General features: G+C 32.5%; 2 protein-coding genes and 1 pseudogene across 2 annotated transcripts in view; 1 reads left to right on the top strand and 2 right to left on the bottom strand.

Moving 5' to 3' along the window:
* Positions 1–8,609, bottom strand: part of LOC109338513 (probable transcriptional regulator SLK1) — a 21,262-nt gene extending 12,653 nt beyond the window's left edge. Inside the window, exon 1 of the mRNA XM_019575773.1 lies at positions 7,787–8,609. Coding sequence (XP_019431318.1) covers positions 7,809–8,594 — 786 coding nt within the window. The 5' untranslated portion in view covers positions 8,595–8,609 and the 3' untranslated portion in view covers positions 7,787–7,808. The remainder of the gene's footprint in view (positions 1–7,786) is intronic.
* LOC109338511 (probable transcriptional regulator SLK2) overlaps positions 1–15,921 on the bottom strand; it is a 28,584-nt gene extending 12,663 nt beyond the window's left edge. Inside the window, exons 1-9 of the mRNA XM_019575770.1 lie at positions 15,809–15,921; positions 13,957–15,119; positions 13,533–13,664; positions 12,104–12,152; positions 11,320–11,534; positions 11,132–11,200; positions 10,068–10,168; positions 9,135–9,228; positions 8,949–9,018 (exon numbers count right to left, since the gene is read on the bottom strand). Of these exons, the coding sequence (XP_019431315.1) occupies positions 8,949–9,018; positions 9,135–9,228; positions 10,068–10,168; positions 11,132–11,200; positions 11,320–11,534; positions 12,104–12,152; positions 13,533–13,664; positions 13,957–14,910 (1,684 nt within the window). The 5' untranslated portion in view covers positions 14,911–15,119; positions 15,809–15,921. The remainder of the gene's footprint in view (positions 1–8,948; positions 9,019–9,134; positions 9,229–10,067; positions 10,169–11,131; positions 11,201–11,319; positions 11,535–12,103; positions 12,153–13,532; positions 13,665–13,956; positions 15,120–15,808) is intronic.
* A 2,484-nt stretch (positions 15,922–18,405) lies between these two features.
* LOC109338510 lies at positions 18,406–23,701 on the top strand (annotated as a pseudogene).
* Positions 23,702–25,257: the final 1,556 nt, after the last annotated feature.

The raw sequence follows: 25,257 nt of genomic DNA, 5'->3' as shown, positions 1-25,257 counted from the left end.
GTTCTGTCTAAGGAAAGACTTGGTATTTAAGGGCGTCTTTACGACCCACCTCTCTTTCCTGGGAACTAGGCTGGTGTATATCCATGGATTATGACATAATTCCGATATAAGTTTTATTGAAGATCTTACTTTAAAAAGTGTTATTTGATTGTAAGACTTTCAATGACAAATGATGATTCAAGGATATTCAACCTTGAATCGGATGGACGAAAGCAATTAAATTAATTTTAAATCGCAAGTTTTATATTTGCGTAAAAAGTTATTTCGTAGGTATAATTATTATCGCCAGTTAACTTATTAATGTTATTTTGGCGTAATGAAGAGTTTGAGAGGAGATCGGATCAAGTAAGCTCACCTTTAAACAGAGAACCTAGCGACCCGACACACTCAGGTGAGGGAGAATACATCGTGACATAGTGGTGTCCGAATATGACACCCGGATCTCCTAAACTATCTCAAATGTTTGGAGTTATATTTGTGTATTAAGAAAAATTGTACTTAATCAAATATTTGTGTGCATGGATTTTTTACGGATACTTTCTTAAGTTGTATGTTTAGGATAGCTAAAAATATCAAGTATTGTGGTAGTTATCCGTGAAGAAACACCACTCGAGAAACTAAAATGCATTAGGATCGAAAACAGTGGAGAGTTTCAATACGGTAGCCCAAACTCCCTCACAAGTTTGGAGTTGCCTTGAGTATTAATAAAGCTTGTACTTAATCAATTGTCTGTTTGTTTGAATTAAGTACAACAATATTTCTTATACCGATTTATGTTATGTTTATATATGCAAATACAATGTTTACTCTTAAATTATAATGTTTGAATGATTATTATGGGAATGATATGTGTGTGGTAATTGTTAAATTCAAGGTTTAAAAACATGTGATATAAATGAGAAATATTTTCCTTGAGAAAAGTAATTAAAATGATATTCAGGCTCTTCTCGCTTGAACAAGACAACCCTCGCTTGAGTGAGAAGTGTTTAGAGAAAACAAGTGTTTTAGCTTGGGGCGAGACAGCTCTCGCTTGAGTTAAAATAGACACCAAGAGAACTAATTGTTTTCTCGCTTAAGCAAGACAACTCCCGCTTAAGCCACAAATGCCTCAAAAATGGATGTGCCCTCGCTTGAGCGAGACAGCTCTCGCTCGAGCGAGACAGCTCTCGCTCGAGCGAGAAGGCTCCATACTGACATGACTTCTTTTGAAGTCGTCTGAACGATAACTCTCATATATACAAGAGCCTAATGACATGTTTGCCATCAATAAGTTATAAAGGTAAATAACTATATGAAAATTGAAAGTAATAAAAGTAAAGAATTGCTTTGTTAAAGACAATAGCCCTAGCTTGGGTGTGAAATGACTCAAATGATTGAACCCGGTTCCCGAAATCCACAAACTTATATAAGTACATTTGTTCTTGCGCCTATTTAGGGCAAGGTTTCCGATTGTGATGTCGTGATTAGGGCAATGCCCAAAAAAGGATTGCATGATACCACGTAGCAAGACCGTTTAACCGTAAGAGGCTTGGCCATGTGGCCGTCCAGGGTGATTCAGCGATGGTTCGTAGTGGTAGGAATGTTATTCCTCTATTTATGTGTTGACGTAAGATCGGGTCCCACAAGAAGCGTTCCTATGGGAGATGTCTTAGGTTGGGCGATCACGATTAAAAGATTTAATCGGCTAACCTCAGTTAGTGTGCGTACTCATTATGGATAATGAAGTAGTGGAGAGAAAATTTACGGGAGACGAACGAGCCCCGAGATGTTGAGAGGGACGACGATGGCGGTGGTTCGTCAGCAAAGCCTTGAGGGTGAGTCTAGGTGAGACGAGTCCCTTATATTCCTGGATGAGGTATTCTATTAGATCAGATAGTTCTCACGGCGCAAACTAGACGATCTCTGACAATCCTTCTTTGCAATCAGGATCAATGAGAGGGATGCCCAGAAAGTGTTTAATATGACACCGTCCTGAAATAGACAGTTCTTCGAAACAGATCGATCATATATCCTTGCGAGGAATAATTTTGGTGCGTTCAAATCGGCTTGTTATGGGACCTGTACTCTTGGTTATTTCCGAATAGTATATTGGGAGGATATTGGTGATAGGATGAATGAAACAAGCATAACATTCATACATTGAGATTGTGGACTTTGATCCTCATAATCTGAGATTATAACATCATTCATCATTGTGCATTTTTTATATGTGATGTATATATTTTGTTTATTATGCGTGTCTGTCTGGATGTGATATTCCGTGTAATTCCATGCCGTCAATGAGTAATATTCATTAGATGTCTTACTCCATTTTCTTTTTGTTTGTCTTCTATTCGCATTTTGTTCAAATGGATCATTCTGTCAGGATTCTGAGTTACCGCTTTTTGATGTCCCAGGAGGGGGCAAGGAGGATTGAGGGAAATGGTTATACCTACACAGACCCTTGTGCTTTTTGATTAGTGTACCTGCGTATGGTATTTATTTTAGAGTAGTTTTATTTGGGCGACGATTAGGTTTCGCCTTGTACTTTGTACCAACATTTCATGATATTCTAATGAAGTATGATTCAAAGTTATATTGAGTTATATTTTTATTACCTTTAGGTAATGATGTTTTTAATTTTCCGCATTGTATATTACTTAAAGTGATGTTCCAAAAATGAAAATAATATAAGGAAATAAAATTTATATGACATCGTTATTAAAAAAATAATACCCATTTTGAGCAAGATTGTTTTTGAGAAATTTTCGGGGCGTTACACAACTTCTCTCACTCACTATATCTCTTTCTCTTTCAATAATTATTTTCTCACTTTCATCTTCTTTGTTTTTAATATATGGTTGTCATTGTTAATATCTCTTTTCTCTCTTTCTTCTTCTCCTCTCATTTTTTTCACTTTTCAAAAATCATTTCCTCCTCTCGGAGCGACCCACTTGACTAGCTTCATACTCTCTTCTTCTGTTTTACAATAAGTACTTCTTTGTCTCACTTACTTTAAAATACATTTTTCTTTCAAATGAATTCTTTTTGTATAATCATTTTTGTTCACCTGTCTTTGCTTCTTGCATGTGTGTCTTTGATTATTTCAATATACATCTTTTCTCGCTTTCATCTTCTCTCTTTCAATATACCTATGTTCTCTCTTTCAACTCTTCTCATTTTCTTCAGATTCATCTCTATGTTCACCCACTTACTCGAATGTATGATTTTTTCTTCTAAGTTCCTTCCATTTTTAATTTTTTGATATTAACTTCCACTTCTTTTAAAATGTTATTCTGTGTGTGTCTTGAAGATGATTTTTTCACTAAGAATAGAAGTTTTTTTTCCACATTTGAATGTTTTGTGTCCTTATTTGTGCATTTTATTTTCTTTGCGTTCTTACTCATTTTTTCCAAGAAGATAACATTTTTTCAGATTTGCATTTTTTATGTGTTATTACTTTATGCATTTCTTATTTTATGTATGCCTTGCTTTTCCTTTATTCTTTTCTTCACATGTAGTAAATCAATCATCATTTTATTTTCAGATATGCAAATGCACGAAATAATTGACCTACAACAACATAGAGCTCTCGAACTCGATGGGTGAAGAAAATCATATGAGCACAAAATTAGTTTCTTAAATACATTTTATTTCTATAAACTCTTATGTTTACATAGATAAATATTGTTATTTGTTTATGCTCTTTGATGTCTCTTTTTCTACGTATTGATGTGAATCTTTACAGAGATAAATACTTGACAAATAGTGTTTTTCTCCCCATTTTAAACTTTTTTCCCAAATAAAATTAGTAAATATAAGTACTTCTATCTATATGAATATGCTCGTTTAAATATATATTTTACATATTGTTGTAAATTTGTACTATTATGAATATCCTATTTTTATATTAAAGTCTATTTCTACGTATTTTGTATGTTGAAGCTTATTAAACTAGGGTTTTATCTCCTTCACCATAACTAAAAGTTAGGTAGCTATAATGTTACACATATAGCATATATATTCAAGTTAAAGTATAATAAATATATATAACATATATCATTTATTTTCTAACCCTGTTTAATTACATATATAGGAATGCTGGTAACTTCAATCCAAAAGTTCAAGAAGTCAATCCCAGGTTAAGAGCTTTTTACATACAAAAATGATATGATCCAAGATTTAGATTATCATCATCACTAGACAAGTGATGTAGAAAGATGTTTAGCACCTAAGAGGTAAAAACAAATTTTTTTTGCATTTTTTGTAGGTCACGTTTACTTAGATCCGGAGTAACTAAAAATATAAACTTCTATCTCTACTATTATGAATGTGCTATTTTTAAATATCTTTTTACGTATTGTTATGAATTTGTACTACCGGTCAAGTCTACTTTGTGCATTTTTAGTTAGGCATACATTTTTCACTATCTAACTCACTGAACTTTATTTAATGCATTTGTATAAGCCATTCTTTTGTGCGTTCTACTCAATAAAACTTATTTTTTTTCCATGCATGTTTAGTGTGTCATTATCTCATCAAGTTTATTGGGTAAATTAAGCAATTTTATGATAATTTTGGTATAACTTCTGAATTATTTGAATTACTGTACAGCTCGAGAGTTATAGCCATTCATGGAACCCAAATATCGCTATATAAGGCTCTTATTACACTTTACTGAATTCAATATCCAATGTTTATATTTATGTGTATGAGTTGGTTCAAATGTTTGTTTCTATTTCGCTTAATTCTCATGTTACGTTAATGCATCACCATTGTTATTATATGATATATTATGTGTTCCATAATATTTAAAAATATAAACATTGTTTCTAATTCCATTTTATAAGAAAATAAATAGTTAATACATTTCTGTTATGTGGATTGAATTATGTAAAAGACACAATATAATTATTCTATGTTTTATGAATTGATTCTCTGACTTTAATTACTAATGACATTGTTGTTACTTTCATAGGTAGAGGCTAGGTTGGAACAAATTGATGCTAATAAACTTTGGGTGAAGATCATCATTTAGAACAAGAGGGGAAGTTTCAAAAATTTGATGGAGGACATGAATTTTTTATGCTTTGAGCTCATAGATACCAATGTCATATCCATAAAAGGAGCATTGTTCATTGAAAGTTGCATGTAAGTGACTTTAAGAAAGGTAAGAACAATGCTAAACTTGAGAGGAGACTAAGATATCATCACAGGAAGAGGTGTAATATGTTTGTGTATGTTTTACCTTTGATTAATAGTATTATAATATGCTTATGTGCTATCTTGAGAAATTAATGATGTGATATATTCACTTTAATTATTTCTAAGTATGTTATTATATTATTATCAGTGCCATATAGATCAAATTTATACGAGCTTTTAGTTATTTGTAGGTACAATTATCTTAAATGAAAGCAGTACTACTACTAGCATTTGAGAGAATTGATTATATGGCTCAAAAAATGAAAAGTTGTATGTCTGCTAAGATAAACATGTTATATTACCAAAGTTAATAGATTATCTAAATATTTAAAAAATTGGATTAAGTATATCATTTTAGTTAAGTATATATATTTCATTATCTAAGTCACTGGACTTTATTTAATGCATTTCTATGAGTCACTATTTTATGCATTGTACTCAATGAAACTTATTTTTCCCATGAATTTTTAGTGTGTCATTATCTCATCAAGCTTATTGGGTAAATTAAGCAATTTTTCCAATAATTTTAATATAACTTCTGAATTACTTGAACTACTGTACTGTTTGGTCTATCTATTTGAAGTATTTTAGTTCAAGTTTATGCTTAATAGACATTCATCGAAAATTGTTGTTATTCTCGCATTACATTCACTTCCACGTCACACTCACATCTAATTGGATTGTTTTTAAGAAAAAATATTGATATTTAAATTATGATCATATCAATTGAATTCTAATTACATATATACCAACGGACGTTGTTTCAAGTGGTACATGCTTGATTCTCCTTAAGCAAGGTCTCGGATTCGAGTCTTGTGGATGGAAAAAATATCCGCTGGGAGAGTTATCCCCACGTACCTCTGGATGTTCCCGGCTCGGACATGATTGCCTCCAGTGCGAGAATACCTGTGAGAAACTCAAAAAAATTACATATATACATATGACAAAATTTAGTTGGTGGAATATGTTCTTAGATTCTCATGAGCTTAGCTTTCATTATGTTGAAAGTTGAGTGGTGATTTAATGTCATAAAATATTGACTAATGTTCCAACATCATTCAATTGTGAAGAGGTGAAGAGTTAAGATCGTGTACAAGTAATAAAATTATGTTTTGGATAAAAAATATTTGGGTCTATTTTTTGTATATAATTTATTGGTTCTACGCTAGGAATCTTATCATTTATTTAAGTGTATTGTAATATTTTTGTTTAGGATTTTGGTGAAAGAGTGGTAATTTTTTCTATATAGTGTTCTAATTTCCAACTAAATATATCAACGATTGGTTGGATTTATTTAACAAAAATGCTAGCCACAACACGTTAAAAAATATTTTCTCAGGGATGCTGTTGATTTTTTATTTTATACTTCTACCTATCATGTAGTTGGATAACTCAATGCATTGGAAAAACTCTATTATGTAAGATTTTATCTTTTTAAGAAGTGATGAAAATGATGCATGTGGTATTATTTTTATATACTTCACTTATATTTATATTTTTCAATTTTTATATTTATACTTCTACAAATTGTAGGGTTAATTACAGAATGTGATTGATTACTTCAAATTTGATACTAATAGTTTATCACTTCAAATTTATTTTCAGTTTTTATATACCTTTGTATTTTACTATTTTTATTTATATAGAGCTACGATGGAACGACCCATGTGAACGCATAAATATACTACTAGTTAAAATAAAAGCAATTACAACTACAATTTAAACTGTGCATCACACAAGCACTCCCTAGAAAAACCACATTATTGTTGTGATTATATAGACTTTATTTACTTCTGATGAAAATTTGAAATTAATAGTTTAACTATAAAATGCACCTGATTTAATTGTGTTCAGGTAATTTTCCTTCTCTTTTTTATTTCAATGTGTTCAACATATATGTAAAATATCAACGTGTTGATGTAGTGATTATAAAGACTTTATGTATTTCTCATGAAAATTTGAAATTAATAGTTTAACTATGTAGTGATGTAATTTTCATTCTCTTCTTTATTTCCTTCTGTAAAATATGAAATATTCAATTTTTTAGCGCAACACTAATTAGAAGAGCAATAACACACCATAAATAATAATAATAATAATATAATATAATATAATATAATAGTGAATGAAAAAATCCCATGTACAAATCCTCCTACCGAGGGCTTCTTGATTGCTTCAAAAACTAAATTACACACCTAGAATAATAATATATTTTGCATCCATGTAGCCGACTCAGTTTCTATTCTTTTTCATATGCAAGACCTAACCTCAAATCTTGCTTTAAAGATGTGAATATTTCACAATCATGAATTAAGCATATTGGTAGAACAAAAGATTGAAACAAATTAAGCAACTATAGGCACATGTAATAATTGTATTAATATAACTTGATACTGTATGTAGTTTAAATTGTCAAATAAATTACACTTGAAAGCCAGACAAAATTCTCAAACAAAATATCTCAATACCTAGTCAAGTTCAAAGTCATAGCAAATACCATCCAGAAAATGTAAAGGAAAAACCACGGGGAGGCAGAAGCTATATAAATCATGTACAAAGACAATAATTATAAGATGCAGGGTTGAGCAAGATATACCAACTACTGCATGCCAAGTTTTGTTAGTTTATGGTTTCCAGCCAAAACCCATATTATCATCTAGATCATTGTTAAAGAAAGAATTTTCTGTGAATTCATGGGCAATATCCTGAACCATATCCTGCATATGTTGATTTTGCGGCGTATTAGATGTTCTCTGGTTGAACCCATTGTTGCCATCAGCTTGTGCAGAAGAATCACTGTTTGAAATTGCCTTGAAGCTGTTACTCCTAGAAACAGGCTCACTATTTCCGGAAACAAGGGCAGAAGATCCGGACATGGATGGAGTGTGGCCTCCAAAACCTAATCCATTATTTGACATATTATTCCCATTGGGTCCACCAACAACAGACTGTAGTTGAACTCCTCCATTGTTGTTATTTGACATATCCTGCAGCAGATGCTGGATGAACTGCTGTTGTATAGCTTGGTTTCCTTGGGATCCCTGAGAATAATTTTGTACGGGTAAGCCATTTGCACTTAGTGAGCGCTGTTGAAGCTGAGGGTGTTGCAGCCGGGGTGGTAGATGATGGGGACTTGGGAAACCCCTGCTGGTAGAATTTTGCATTGACCCCGGAATTAAAGCAGAAGCAGTGCCTTGCAATGATGAAGAGGGACTCTGGTTCAATTGATTGAAAGACAATCCTTCTCTCTGAAGTGGGCCAGGGCTTGAACTCATCGAGTTTTGCCTCATGAGAATATTCTGATAGTTGGACAGTTCCAAAGCAGCTTGTGCTGACCCACTCAAAGTACCACAATTAACCATATTACGATTATTGTTTACTTGGTTGTTCAATCCTGGATTCAATGTCATCAGCTTATTAAGTGTATTTTGATCAGTTGGAAGACTTTGAACATTTGCTAGCTGTTCCATCCCATGCATCTGGAGCTTGAACGCAGTTGCAAATTGAGGATAATTTTTCAAGCTCTCTGCATGTAAGAATCGGGTCAGTATTCAGAGCAAGATTTAATAATCCAATTCTGAACACCTAAAAACTAAAATAGCTTCACACAACTAAAGATTATAAGACCATCCCACAAGAGAAGCATATCTAGAAAGGAAGCAGAACAATTACAACAGCCATACTCCACATGCTCAATATATGAAAATTATGACACAGATATAACCCTATAGTTTAATACGGTAATAAAACTGCATGGAAATTACCAGTTGGCCCAACTTTGTGCTCTTTACATATGTCAATCAGATCTTTCATGCTATTGACAACCTCAGAAATCTGTCAACAATTGCAGAAGAAACAGATTAAGAAGGGTTGATTATAATAAATAAGAAAGAAATTGAGTTTTCTCTATTTTACTCCACAAAAACACAATGTAAATTTTAATAATGTACCTGCAAGAATCTCACATATCTTTTGGAAAGACCCAACTCATTTAGCGATTGTAATTCCAAACTCTTAGCAAGCTGACGCCCAGCAGTCAGTACCCTGATATAAAAGAAATGTTAAATCTTAAGCCTTAGTACAATCACAATTTTTTGAGCATGTAGCAACTAACTCTTAAGGATTATAAACAAATAATAAATGTAGGGCATATATTGCAAACTATAAATATACTACTCCTATTAACTTCAGAAATGTAACATAGTTTGTTTTAATCAGATACTTTTTAACCACATCACCCTAAAATAATGCCCCTCCCGAGATTGACACAAATGATTAGACAAGAAAGATTGAAGTAAAAAATTCAGTAGTACAGTGCTATGAGATCGTCATAGTCTTGTCAACAGACATAATTTTTCCCAACTCTCAATTAAGCTTCATTGTAAATGTTAAAAAAGGGTGGCCCGGACCTCATAGTCTTGTTACAAAATGACTTGCAATATTACTTTTCTTTCTTCTATCCTTGTGAGTATTTCAGTATTCGGAAAAGCCTATTTTGTGCTCAGAAAAACTAATAATCAAAATGTTCAGAAAAGAGCCTTCAACTGAAGTAGCTTGAGCAAATATTAAGCAAAACCAACACGTGCCAAGCGAAAAAGGGCTCCAAGGCCGCAATGTTTTATGTGACTACAACCTTAACACATATAGCTTCTATTAAACATTCATACAAACACATAGATAGAGTATCCAATCATAATGGAGAAATAGGAAAAACGTCATAGTTTGATTTATATTATCTGCTGCCGGTGGTTTTTTCCAACTATCTCGAAAATAAAGGGAATCCATCATTACTAGATAACAGCACCTTCACATAAATCATGCAATCATAATAGAAGTGATATTTGTGATGTCAATCAATGAGGAACAACAATGCATTAACTCACATATCGCTGTTTGCTTGCAGGTCTCGCTGAGAAACCCCATCTGACCCACTTTCAGTGATTGTACTCTGGCATTTTTGAGCTACTTGAACCAACTGGTTGACCTGCAAAATAGTAAATTATAAGAACTACCTTAAAAACTAAAGCCTCTTTTCATACCACTAAATGAGAAAATGAGTTGTGCATTAACAATGTAAATATTTTTTACACTGCACATCATCCGTTATTCATGTGTTAACGATCGTTGGTTTCGACTATGTTGCATAAATACGGTACAATACCGGTACCCAGTATGAGATACGGCATTCAGTATTATGGCATGGTTTAGAAGGAAAAAGGGGAAAATCCTAAGTTTCCAGCCCAAACTGACAAAACTTTGGAACAATTCAATACAAAGTAGTGCACAAGAGTGCCAGTACCCAGTACATACCCGATACAGGTATGTCACCATTTTTCAAGTCCCCATGCTACATAGACTATAAAGTAAAACTCCAAATGAATGATGAATGGTGGGTTGACAGTGTAAACAATGTAAAGTATTTTATACTGTTAGTGCACACCCACTAAATTCATAACCATAGAGTTCACTATCTCCAATGTAGTTAGAGGTTCTAAGAGGAAGCTAGAGTGCTAGAACACAGAAGGGGCCTGCACCAATTGGTATTCCGGGTGAGGCTCCTACATTTAGCACACCTCTTTCTCCAAAACAAATAAATAATATTAGGAGGCATTTACCAGCTGCCAAGTAGTGCTTTCTTTTTCAGGTGTGGTGCTAGCATTTAATGCTTTAGTGAATTTCTAGAACTGTTTTAAATGGCTGATAAAAGTAAACACCTCAAAAGCCCACACAAGAGAAATATCACAGCAATGCGGATGCATACAATGATGCAAGGAGTTATTATATATTTAGTTAAATAAAATAGACACAACAAATGCAGTAAACACATGACGAGTTTGTTTTAAAAAGTATCCTCAACATGTCGACAACTCCAGGGTCCCAAGCATATAAAATTAAAGACTGGTTGCTAAGATGGAGGAAAGCCTTGCAAAAGTGAGCAGAATAATACCTGTGGTACAACCGACCTACGAGGAAGAAGTTCTTCATGACGCCTTGCACAGAACTCCCAAGATAATATCTGAGAGTATTAACAAGAATTTAAGCAGGTAATTATGCATAAAAGGTTCAAATTTAAGCAGGTAATGCATAAAAGGTTCAAATTGAATATATATTTAAATAAAGTAATGATTTTAAGACCTTCAGGTCTTGAGTAAATATGATACGAAGATGACCCTCGCGACTAACACGAAGCTGCTCATATACGCTCTCTTGAACTGCTTTAGCATATTCTAACATCATCATACCAGACTGAAATCTATATTCACGCGGCATGTCCAAAAACAACAGTTCATCGATCACTCCACTGCCAAATTTGATTTCATTAAGTCTAGGGAGTACTTCAAAAGTTGCCTCTGTGAACCAAATCCAGAATGTAGAAATTATTAGATTGACATGACTAGAAATTTTAAGCAGACATGTTCCTAATGATGCAGTTTACAAGTACATTGAGAGTCCAAACCGTGTATCATCCATCATTGCACACTTACAATCACTCAGTTACTAGTTTATTTTTTGTTGCATTTGGATCTACTAGTTTTCACTGCTTTTAAAGTTTGAACCAAAGATTAGTTTGAACAATTTAGAACGTGACTAGTGGTAAGTATTGGTTGCACTGGGTGCATGTCATCAAAATGTTAACACATAAATAAAAAATAAATAAATAAAAAGTGACCCAGTACACGAGGCTTTCACCTAGTAGGGTCTGGGGATCATAGATGTACACAAACTTATCCCGACACATAGATAGACTATTTTCAAGATTTCAACCTGTGGCCTTTTGGTCAATAAGCAGTAACCTTGCTGTTGTGATGAGGCTCACCCGCTACTTACAACATAAATACAAATTGGAAATCCACATCAAAAATAAATTTCTATAGGCACCTATTACAGAATAGTAAAATTAATATTCTCATTTTCTTACCAAAACCCTTTCCAGATTTGGAGCCACATATGTCGCACTGCCATGCATCCTAAACAATGAAATATCCACATCAGATTATATTAAATGTCAGAAGCAGCGATAAATTAAATGGGCTATAAAGTGCAGACATAAAGTTGAGGGTCATTCTAAGCAAATGCAATTGTTTCATACGTAACTTTAGTATTGAGGGTCATTCTAAGGGGTTACCGTCAATAACATGATTGGGTAATGGAATATACTAACACTTCGAATGCATTATTGATCATCAACAAGTATTAAGGCCATAGTCATCAATCACAGCACAGACCAGCCAACCCCAGAAGCACTATAGTGGATCTGGCTAGTAAGATAGCAGCCTTGTAGAAGTTTTTACATACAAGATAAATAATATATAAATATTGTATTATTTTATATTATATATTAATGTGAATTTATATGATATTCTTGATTATTCATATTACAGACTAACATTAAGATGAATTATGATAAATATTATGTTAGTGTATGATTAATGGTTGAGTTTTTTTATTAGAAATAAGAAACTATATAAATGCATAAAATAAAGTGATGGCAATTGGAAAGCAGAACCTTCAACATTAAAAAAGCCCCATAAAATTAATTCAAAATGCATCATTTGGAAGTAAAATGATGCAAAAGGGACAAAAAAGGATGTTTTCGTTCTGGTTGTGTGGCTCATCATGGGCCGACTTTAGAACCCACGTGAAGGCTCAAAAGTGCAGCAGCTCTTAGGGCTTTCCAACCCAGAGGTGGTGCTTCTTGAGGAAAGGAGAGTACCGGCTCACCCAAACGTTTATTATATATATTATGTCGTTATATATTATGTTATGGTGTAATATTAGTGATGGATCCTCTATCCTAGTGGTCTCCTGATACTCATTCCAACTTTGGAACTCGAGTTTGAACCTTGGCTGTGACTTTTTTTATCAGAAAGTATATATTGCACTACTGTTCTGTTAGAAAATGCGCAATTTGACTAAAACTAAAGGAATGGGGTTTGGAACACAGATTCTAGAGTGAGGAAATGCAAAACTCACCCTAACTTATTCTTAAAGCTTCGCCACAGATGAAACACACCATTTGGAAGTAAATTAAAGAAAAAGGGACAAGAAAGGGTGTTTTCATATTGGTTGTGCAGTCACCATGGGCCAAATATAGAGCCCGCATGGAGGCCCAAAAGTGAAGCAGCCTCTTGGGGGTTTTCAGCCCCCATTCACTATTGCACTGTGATTTGGGGGGAAATAGCAGGTGACGTAACACCCATGAAGCCAAAGAGCTCTGCTATTATATTTCTGTAGTGGCTGGAGGCCACAACGCCGTGTGACGACGCATAGCACACTGTTGATAACATAGATTAAGGCACCACCATATTTATGAAACAATAACAGAAAGTTCAAGTGCAAAAACTGACCATAGCAGCCTGAGGGAAAACACCAAGTGCATGCTGCCCAACGTTATTATATAATGACAAGCACCACCGCTTCTTTGCACGGGGAGAGTAATACTCCGTTACAAATTTTCTCCAGTAGGCAATACTATTATCCTGAAATAACAGACAAAAATGAACAACAGCTGCAAATAATCTGATCTTCCCAAATATTCAGAACATAAAGAAAAAGTGATAAGATAGTATACAATATTATTTACTTATTTACTTTCTATTTACTTCAAATAGAAAAACTAATGCTTAAAAGGAAAGCCAAAAATAAACCAATAAATATAATGATTAAAGAATCTCAAATAGATTTTTCAGATCATAGAAATAATAAATCATTGTTTCCCTACGAAAAATATCAGAAAGAGGCAATCACATGTAGGAAATAAACAGATCTTACATTTGGCCGTTGTCGTTGATGATAGAGGTACTGCATCAATCGACGGGAACACACACCATTAACACCATTGTCAAATGGGCGCTTGACAGAAGATGAGGGCTGCATTGCTTGTTGCTGCAATTGCTGCCTCAATTGCATTTGTTGTTGTTGCTGCTTTTGTTGTTGCTGCTTTTGTTGTTGCTGCTGCTGCTGCTGCAAGTGCGCTCGTTGAGACTGTGGCATTGACTGAAACATTTGCTGTTGCCTCACTCTCTGCTGCTGCTGAAGCAAAGCATGCATCTGTGGATTATGACCCTGCATTTGGATGAGGTCTGGTCTCTGAAGAAACTGTTGTATTACCTGCTGTTTCATCATATCTTCCTGCTTAATATCCAGCCTAGGTTTCTTCGCTAACTGGGATAAATTATTTGGATCTTGGATGAAAGATCCTGGTACTTGTGCACCCATTGGTATTGTAGATGCAGCAGTTTGAGATGCAGGCAAAGACATAGCACTTGAGGCACCCTGAAGCTGCAGTTGCTGAACATTCTGATCTTGATGAGAAATCTGGTGAGCTCCAGTAGAACCATCCATAACTGATGACCCCGAAATAGTATTATTTGATGTAAATGACATGGGTGAGGCAGGTAAACGTAAGTATGGGTCTGTGTTAATGCTTGCACCTCTCTGCAAATTGGGGCCACCAGAGAGTGTAGAATTTGCATCAGTGACTAAAGAACTAGCTCCAACACTTCGGACTGAGTTTACAACACCGTTCAAAACTCCACTATTGATGTCCCCAGAAACTGGACCAAGATTCGACCGAGCGGTTCCAAGAATTGTGTTAGAATTGTTACGAAAAGACGAGCTTAAGTGAGAGTTGATTATATTCTGTGATTGTGTATCTCCTTGAAAGAAAATTCCGGAACTTAATGATGATTGTGTTAATCCTCCAGCCACCCGAGAGGGTGTCATAGCTCTCCAGAGCCAAGCTTAACTATTAGTTATGAAATATTCTGAATGCATATGGCTCACACATTATACCTAACAGACAGATTGACGACAAATATGCCCTTTTCTTCCGTTTTTCTCTCAAATTTCCAAACTTGACTTCGAAATAAGCTGCCAAATCTTCAAACTCCCGTGCACACACACGTGCCGAAATCCTCAACTCCAGACAATTCCTTATATGGATCTAACATAAACAAAGGGAAAGCAAAGATATTTACATATATTAGCATAAGGAAAACTCCCAAGTTGAATAATACAACCAACTAAAAAAGCAGGCCCTGACTAAGAAATAGACAGAAACTTTTAAAACATAACCACAAATTGAAAAATACCAAATAACCCGTTTCAAAGAAGGAGAATCACAATCCAACAACTATAAGCACAAAACCCTAACTCTTACTAACACTGAGCCAATCATCTCCATAACAACAACAATAAACAAATAAATCATTAGCAGTGAAAAATCCAAAACCAGAAGCTTTCAAATCATGCACTCAAAACCAGCTAACCCTTAAAAATCAAAATACCTAATTGTACAATAAAACCTAAACCCTTCTTATCGGCACAAGATTTTAGAAACCTTAATACCAAATAGTTCTTAATTCGTATATCCAAGTAAAGGAACACGCAATCTTTTAACTCAACCAAGCACCACAAACTAGTAAAACAATAAATTTACATCAGAAAACAAATAAACTTCCGAAATTATTATTTTGCTATGATAAATTGAATGGGGGGAATGGTAACAGCTTTTTGGGTTTTCCAAAAAGCTAAGATCGATCACTGATATTGAAAAATTCAAACTAAATGAAGATTATAACACAGTTGATAACGTAATCCATTGGAGTAAGAAGCTACTCACGTCGAAATCGCGAGGTTGAAAAAGCAAAACGTTCCGCTTCGAAAAGTTGATTTGGGAGAGTGAGAAAAAAGAATTTGCAGAGAAAATAAAAAGAAAAAGTGACCGAGAGAAATTTAGAGACTTCCTTTTATATGCTTCATTGCTAATGACTTATCACATCTTAAAAATATCAAATCTTAAAAAATAGAGCAAATTACGCTTATCTCTCTCCCATTCCATAGTTTATAGTTTTATACCTTTCAAAATTATGGATGACAAATAAATGGATTATATTTTTTTGGTTCCTACTCGCACTAGACAATTATGTCTGAGAATATCCATAAGTATATGGGATTAACTCTTCTAGTGATTATTTTTCATCCACAAAACTCGAACTTGAGACTTTGCTTAAGGGGAATTAAACATGTACCACTTGAATCAACATTTGTCGGTAAATAAATGGATAAAATGTTATTCATCTATTCATATGAAATTATGATGTGAATTATCTAATTTATTTATATCTAAATTTAATGAATAGATTTTAATTCATTAAAAAAGAATGTATATAAAATTTATTCCATTTTTTGAATTGAAACTAAAAAATTTTGTAAGAAATTCATCATTTTAAAACCATTATTTCAATAAAATATTTTTTAAAAACACTTTTTAAGTTGATTTTAAAAAAGATGTGTTTTTAAAAAAAATAAGAAACTTTCTTTAAAAGGTGATTTTTTGATTTTTTTGATTTATATAAATTTCTTTTTGTAACATGTTACCAGCATGTATAGTTTAAGATTCTAGGTATTATGTTTTTAACAAATATTTATATGTTTTATATATTTAAAAAATAAAATTTAAATATTAATCACGTTCATATTTCCTACCATTAATATGAGTATCATATGAGCAAACGATTTTAAGAATATATGTCAATATGAAAAGTTAATTTAATAAAAATTAAAGTAAGAATTAGAAGCACATACAAGAAGATAGAATTGAGATAGTGAAGGAAATTAATAAGTAAATAAATTTTGACTATTTGTTTAATAGATGAATTGGATACTCATTAAGTAGATATATCTATAAATATTCACTGGATATATTGGATGGTCTGAAATCCATTTATTATTAAAACTATCTAAAATAAATTATATATACTTAAATACATTAGTTTTAATTGATGAATTTAATTTTATTGAATTTATATAGATGGCAAATTATGAATAATTTTGTCATACCTATTTAAAATGTTAGTAAAAAGAAAGATAAGATATAATGATTAATATATATATATAAAAGATGTTAATGTAATTATGTATATTAAATGATTTAAAAAAAATGTGAACTTGGGTGGTTGGACAAAATTTATATAGTTGTGATTATCTACACTCAGAATTATTTGTTACATTCTTATCTAACCAAATATATTTTAAGATTTTATTTACAAAATTATAGTTAATCATTGATGGGCTTGAATATATATTTATGAGTGTCATTAATTAGTCTTATGTAATCCATATCTCTTCAACTACTTAACAAAATTCTTTACATTGTTTTTTTGTTTCCCTCCCACAGGTATCCTCGCACTAAAGGCAGTCATGTTCGAGCCAGGAACATCCATAGGTTTGTGAGGCTAACTCTCTCAGCATATATTTTTCCATTCACAAGACTCGAGCCCGAGACATTGCTTAAGGAAAATCAAACATTTACCACTTAAACCAACACCAGTTAGTTTCTTTAGATTATTATAACAAAATATGTTATGGAAAGGGATGTGAATTTTCCTCGAAAAAATGAGTCAAATAACGATAAAATATCATATAAAATGAGTTTAACATTTTAAAATAATATGAACTTTTAAGAGTAATCATGTCAAAAATTTTCATATGTTCACATAATTTACCCAAAATATTATTTAGATTGTGAATGGAGTAATATAGAAAGTTTTCTCAATATGCTGACAATAATCTATCTTGTCACTGTGTTGTTTGTTAAGAGGTGGAAGTTTTTTAGCTTAAAATGGAGGTAGTCATTCTTGAGAAGTAATGATATACTATCTAGTAATAAATCCCACATTTTCCAACCTATATCTTCATGAGCACCCATTTTTATCAAAAAAATCTATTGGATAATTTGTTTCATGAACCGAACACTCAAGACAAATATTTTAGTATCTGTATTGGAGAATAAAACTATCATATTTTGTATATTTAACACATGTTGAATTGTTTTTCAACATGTGTTTATTAGTTTGTTAGCTAGTTAGTTTATATTATAAATAAGGTTTTTCATGCATTGATAATTCAATGAGAAAAATTCACAATATTCATTTTACGCTTTCGCATTATTTTCGTATTATTTTCAGGAAGCCTTCATCCTAAAGGCTTTGGTCACAGTGTGTATTCTCTAAAATTATTATCTTTCTCTTCCAATATTTAAATGCAATTAATCTTGCTAATGATCAGCAAGTTGGTTCTCCCATTGAGCATGGCCTTGTGAATCAAGTTAGTGATAAAACTTTATGAGTCAGTGGAGGTGGATGATTCTCACATAACTCAGGAAGAGGTTGGTGATGATCATTCAAGAGAAACGTAACTTCCTGGGCTAAAAGAGAAATGTTGGATTTGACCATTGAAGAGATTTTTGTGGAACCTGCACCTCAGCCGATGATTTTGATATCTGTTAAGGAGATTGGAGGATTGCAGATTCAACAAGTGAAGACACTTTACTCACTCTCACTAATGTCAAATTATGTAGAGAGTGTGGCAAAGAGGAGATCAATCAAGAACAATCAAAGTTCTTCAAGAATTCACTAAGTGCCATGCAAGATTGTGATCATGCTTGAAGATTGTTATAACCCATTTTCAATGCATGTTTGTAAAGGGTTGATTAAAGATACTGTCAAGAAGATGTATGAAATTCACACCAAGAAAGTGAATAATATGATTAGGAGCAACTAGAAAGTTTCAACAATGTAAAATTATGGGAAAAACCATGGGAATATGGTCAAGATTTCTGACCAAGAAAAAAAAATCAAGTGGTTGAGAAAATTCAATCAAATCAGAATCGAGATTCTGATCCATCACATTGTTATCAAATCAAATTATCAAGCCGGAATCATTAACATTTACCCTCCAGCTTGAGGGGGGCTATTGGAGAACAAAACCACCATGGAAACAAGACAGCATCAATAACAGTTAATCTGTTAATCGATTAAATGAGTAAGTTTTAATCGATTAACACAACTGTTAATCGATTAATTGGTTAGAAAATTAAGTGAAGCATCGGTTGAACAATTATTGTAATTGGCACATTCTACACATTTAACACATGTTGAATTGTTTTACAACATGTGTTTATTAGCTTGTTAGAGAGTTAGTTAGATTAGTTGCGTTGCTTGCTTTACAAGACATCATATATAAACAACACTCTCTTGTATCATTTCAATTCAATGAAAAATACACAAATAGTCATTTTATGCTTCCGCAATATTTTCGCTATATGGTATCAAAGTCTTCATCCTGAAGGCTTTGATCACCGCTACGCATTCTGTAAAATTATCATCTTTCTCTTCCAAGATTCACTAGTGAATCACCGTCAACAATTCAATGGAAGAAAATCAAGAATTGGTGAAACAACATGTGTAAATTATGCAACAACCAAGAGGCGGCATTATGCAATGTGCAATATTGCTCTAATGGATCTGCAACCCTTGTCAAGGCTGAGAAGGATGATTCAACAAGGGTGCTCATTACCGTGGGTGAAATAAAAAAAATTCAATTTACCTCTATTCAGTAGTGTGCCAATATCTCTAAAAAAGTTGTTGTCAGTGAACGTTCCTTGATTCCAAATCATTCCAACTCAGATCTTGAGAAGCTACAAACTCTTTTTAGCTTCAAAGAGGGAAACTCAACAAAAACAAGATCTATAAGATCAGCAACAACAAGATCAACAACAACAAGATAAAAAAGATTATCAATAATAACAACAACAAAAAGATCAACAAAATCAACAAGATCAAAAACAACAACAAAAATATCAACAAGATCAAGTGATTGAGAAAATTCAATCACGTTAAGATTGAGATTCTGATCTATTACAATGTCTTAATATCAAATCAAAATTTTAAGTTGGAGTCTTACCCTACAACTTGAGGGGGCTATTGGAGAACAAAACTACCACATTTTACATATTTTACACATTTTATATATTTTACATACTTTACACATTTAACACATGTTGAATTGTTTTTCAACATGTGTTTATTAGTTTGTTAGCTAGTTAGTTAACTAGTTAGTTTAAACTACAAATAAGGTTTTCATACATTGATAATTCAATAATTTTTTTTACAATATTCACTATATTTTCGCATTATTTTTGCAATAATCTGCTCAACAATTCTTTGATTGCTCCTGCTATAGATACATATGTATGGAATTCACAATATTCATTTATGCTTTCGCATTATTTTCCAAACTTATTTATTACAATTCAAAGACATAAAAACAATAAATAACCTGTAATTATATGGTACACATTTTGTGTTACCATGTAAGAGAGTTATTTTGTATATGCGTGCCCAATCTCTTCATATATTTTGTGAATCTTTTGTGATAGTTTGTATCATCACATTAGATTGCAAACAAGAGTGAATAGAAGGATATATTTTGTAATGATGTAAAAACTGTATCGTACCGGCCGGTTTAACTGGAAAACCGGTGAACCGGTCTTTTAACCGGTACGGTACAAATGTTGAACCGACCAAGTATCAAAACCGGTCAATACTGGTGAACCGACTGGTATTTCACTAAACCGGTCGGTTTATACATTTATTTTTTTTTGAAAAAAAACTTAAAAATTTAAAAACCTATTACAAGGTGACTCATCTTTCCAACTCTTCTTCAACACTTCAAGGCACATGCTTCCAATGCATACTTAGATTACACATTTTGGTTCATAACATTCATGTGTAATCTTAGTGACATTTGTGTAATCTTGGAGTACTGTCTGAAGATAGGATTTGATGCAAAAATATAATATCGATATAAGACAACTTTAACTCTTTGGTGTTAAATGTTAAAACTCCAAATTTATTTGTTTTGTAGAGTGAGTTATGAACTTGTGTCATTTATTTATATTTTGCGGTTCTTAAGTGATACTTTTGGATCGATATATATTTTGTAATTTAGACTTTGAATTTGTTAAAGACTTAAAGTTGTTTGTTTATGTGAATTTTGAGTAGATTATGAATATGAATTAATATATATATATATGTACAAATATCAGTAGGTATGTCCAATTTAACCAGCATGCGGTTTAATTACTGAACCACTGTACCATTATACCAGTACCCTGATCGGTTTGATAACCGGTACGGTTTTAACAACACTACTATTTTGTACATGTGGTACTTTATAATCTCTCTCTAAATTTCGCATAATAAAATTCTCTTTGGAGTTGTTAGTTGGTATGGCTACAATAGAATACAGTCGGGTAAGAGTAGATGTGTGTTACTTTTGCAACAAAAAGTATGACTTGTACAATTTTGTTTGTGAGTTCACAGTTTCGAAAGGAAATGAATGAAAATAATAGAATTTAGATCATATATTAAAAGTATAATTTTCGACTCACAATTTTATTTTATTTTTTCCATTATTCCTTAATAATTAACTCACAAATGACCCTAAGTAGCTTCGAGGATTGTAGTTTGTTACCTAGAGTTTTATTGGGTCAATCTGATGTGAATGATACTTGAAAAAGGGTTTAATTGTTTTAAGGTATGATTCAATGTTTGTTAATTGGGATTTTTTTTCATGTGACTTATTGTTGAGATTTACATACGTATTTAAACACGTAAAAGTAAAGTTAATGCGTTTACATTTTTTCTAGTATTGAAGAGTTCACCGTAATGTGTAGGTATAGTAAATTTGAAGTTTTATAATTTTTTATTTAGAAATAATTTTAATTTATATTATTAATTTTTTGAAGGACACAATGCATTATCCAGTATTGGACATTTCTATGTTGGAGAGGATGTGGATTCAAAATCAACACCTATTAGTACTTGCTCAGGCTTGTTGTATGTGATGCTGACCTTAGAATGAGACAACCACCCCTAGGAAAATGACATTAACTGTTGTGATTATACAGGCTTTATTTGTGTCAAGAAAATTTGTAAAGAGCATATGTGAATGACCCATAAGACCAAATGTATTAAGGTTTTAAAACAAAATATGATATGAAACTCAGTTATCTATTTCTTTCATTTAGTTCATACTTGTGTCGAAAGTGTTCCCGATGAAAGGTGGGTTGACGATATGAGTTAAAGATGTCAAGCTCATTATCCCAATAAAATGCACCCGATTTCATTGTGTTCAGCTAATTTTAAATCAGAGATATACGTGCAAGGGGCTAGTGGAACATACCAGATGATTCATCAAAAGAAATTCAGTTGAGTTAGATTGAGAAAAAAATTGAAAATGCTGGTCTGTTTGATTTGAATGACACCCTATATTTTCCTCAAGATGCAGGTAATGCTGTAATTGTAATATTTGAAACTTTTGGTTAAGTAAGCATTAGGAAGTTGAATTACAAATAGCTTCTTCTCCTGTAAGTCTAAGGAGCTAGAAACACATCTTCATATTCAGTTGATTTTTCGATTTGTCTAAAACAGATGTTCCACCAAAACTTCAGACTAAAATGTGGTTGAAATAATCTTTTGTAATTTATACTTTATTTATTCTATTGTAACTTTGTCTTGTGTATTGGGTCATCCTTTATCCTATTGTAGCTGGGTCTGGAACCATCATTTTGTTCTTCTGATGTATTGCCTTTCTATTGAATGCTATATTTGACTAGAATTTTGGCGGTTATGATCATGAAACTTGTCCAAATATTGCTCATTGACTGGCAAAGGATGCCTACCTCATTTCTTATACAAGTGATGTTGTATCTAATTATTTTTATGCTAGTTGGTAGAGGATATATATGCTAGGTTTAAGTCCCATTTTGTGCTTGAACTTTTTCCCTGCTTACTAATTTAACTAAAAATAATAAAATACCGGAAACTGTAATTTTTTGGGGTTGGATTTCAGATTTTAACATGTACTAAAAAAAATTTAACGGCCCAAATTTTATTCCTATTTAAGACCCATGTTATTTTTATTATCTATCTCACATTCTAGTATTAGAGAGTCTAGTACTAAATATTTTCAATTTTTTTTATGTGCATCATTTTGTTATTTCCAAAACATTTGACTCAGCCATACTAGAGGTTCTTGTATCTTTTCTGTAAAAGGTCTTTTAGCTTACAGAGATAAATATGGGGGAGGATTTCTTAATTGTATTACTCCTTCAACTACAAGGCTGCAATTAACATTAGCAATAAAGATCATATTTTATGAAATGAATCCACTCTTTACCGGCTTGAATTGCACTTTACTTTTAACATGGTATAGGTTTGTACTTTTGTTCAAGTAATCTGAAATTTGAAAGTTTGATGAATGTTCATATTCTGAATTTCAAGATATGTTACATAATTGGACTCAACTCTCTTCTGGTGCAACCAATGTTACAAATCTCTACACAGAACACTGTAGGGTTGCGAAAACCCGAGGATTTATTCTTCTGGCCTCGACCATGAGGCATGCATTTAGCTATAAAGACAGAGCCTGGATTGCAGCTGTGGCTAACAAACTTAGAGGTAATTGTGTTGTAATGATTTGTAAATGTATTTACACTTCATTTTTTAACTCAAGGAAGTTTGAATCCCATTGTGTGGCCTTTTCCTTCCTATTCAAATATGCACCTATCATTGGAATTATTGGAATAGGTATTGATTTTCTGATGTTCCAACTTATAAAACTAAAAGAAATAGCCCATAACTCTCATGCATTTGGATATTTCATATGATGTATAATGTTATTTAGTTGGTTTATGTATTGTAAGATATAAAGGAATTAATATAAAAGCATCTGTTAATTATTCTGTTTACAGATCATAGTCTCATCTTCCTTAATTGATGAGAGTTGAAAAGTTGTATGAGTTGGGCATCTATTTAATCTAGAAATCAGCCACAAAATGGAAAGCATATGATGTAACATAACCAAATTAGGGTTTTCTTGGTAAATATTAGTATGGAATATGAGGGGCAAGGGCTTGTTTGGAAGAACAAGGATAGTTGTTATGACTTATGGTGCTTGAATGGTACTTGGCAATTTTGGAGAAGTGGGAATTATAACAATTGATGCATTTCAATTCACAAATTTGGTAAATTGATATTCTTCATTGAAACCAAATCTAGCTTGGTTTATAACATTGTCTTGACCTAAATCCTTACTATAGATTTACAAGAACTATGTGATGAATTTAGAAGCACTTATAGTAACGTGGTCTTCATGTTTCAGTTACATTGTCTCATATATATATCTTCAAGTTAGATATACAAAGTGGTCTTCCTCCACTAATTTATTGGATTACAATTCAATATGATTGAATAATTAGAGTGTGAAAGTAATTTAAGACTATTTTTCCATTTTCATCATTCTTTCAAACCATGTTTCTTAGGTTTGTTTTGTAGGTTGTTGATTGTCCCTGGAGTTTAAACCATATTAAAGTTATTAGCAAGTAGATTGAAGAGGTAAAATATTTTCTCGGAGCATCATAAAGTGACAACCAAAGAATTAGTTGAGACATAATGATACAAATACAACCAGTGAGCCTTGGTGCTCAGGTTGCTTAATGACAAAGAAATCATGAATTCAAATACTAAAAACAACATGATGCATTTACCCATAAAATCCTAGTGGATAAAATGTAAAATTATATTTGTTCAGAGGATAGACCTCATCTGGAGGATAAAGTGAACTGTTGTACTAGAAGGAAGCACAAATTAGGCACACAAATTTCATATTCTCGAGAATTTGGTCCCCGGGCTTGTTGTCAGACAAAAAATGTATGAATTTATCTAATGAGCATCAAGTTTAATTTAGACATGTTTGCCATGTTTTTTTAATTTTTGTTGTTGTATTTTTTTTCTTCAAATGGTGCTAGGTTTATATTTGTGCATGTCAAGAGGAACACTTTGGAAATCTCTCCTTGAATGTCATGGTTTTGATGAGGACAACTTGTGCCTAAAAGAGCTTGAAGATCACCAACAAATCAACGTGCTTAAGTCTTTATTTGGTACTAGGCTTAGACTAGATTCTAGTTTAAGTTGAGTCGAAGGCTTAGGGCACCTAATACATGTCTCATATGCATATATCTTTTAAATCATTTCATCCATGAGATATGTCATTCATAATATGTTCATGCATTACATAAATACATGTATATGTGCATTCTAGGCATAAAACTAAGTGTTAAACATGTATCATCTAAGTGCATAACGTATTTGATATTTTGTATTTAAAAATACACTTTTAATTGTTGTTAATCGATTAACCAAATCCTTTAATCGATTAACCCAA

The sequence above is a fragment of the Lupinus angustifolius genome, unplaced genomic scaffold (assembly GCF_001865875.1).
Source record: "Lupinus angustifolius cultivar Tanjil unplaced genomic scaffold, LupAngTanjil_v1.0 Scaffold_27_37, whole genome shotgun sequence".
Lineage (NCBI taxonomy): Eukaryota > Viridiplantae > Streptophyta > Magnoliopsida > Fabales > Fabaceae > Lupinus > Lupinus angustifolius.
This window is presented reverse-complemented; position numbering and strand designations above follow the sequence as displayed.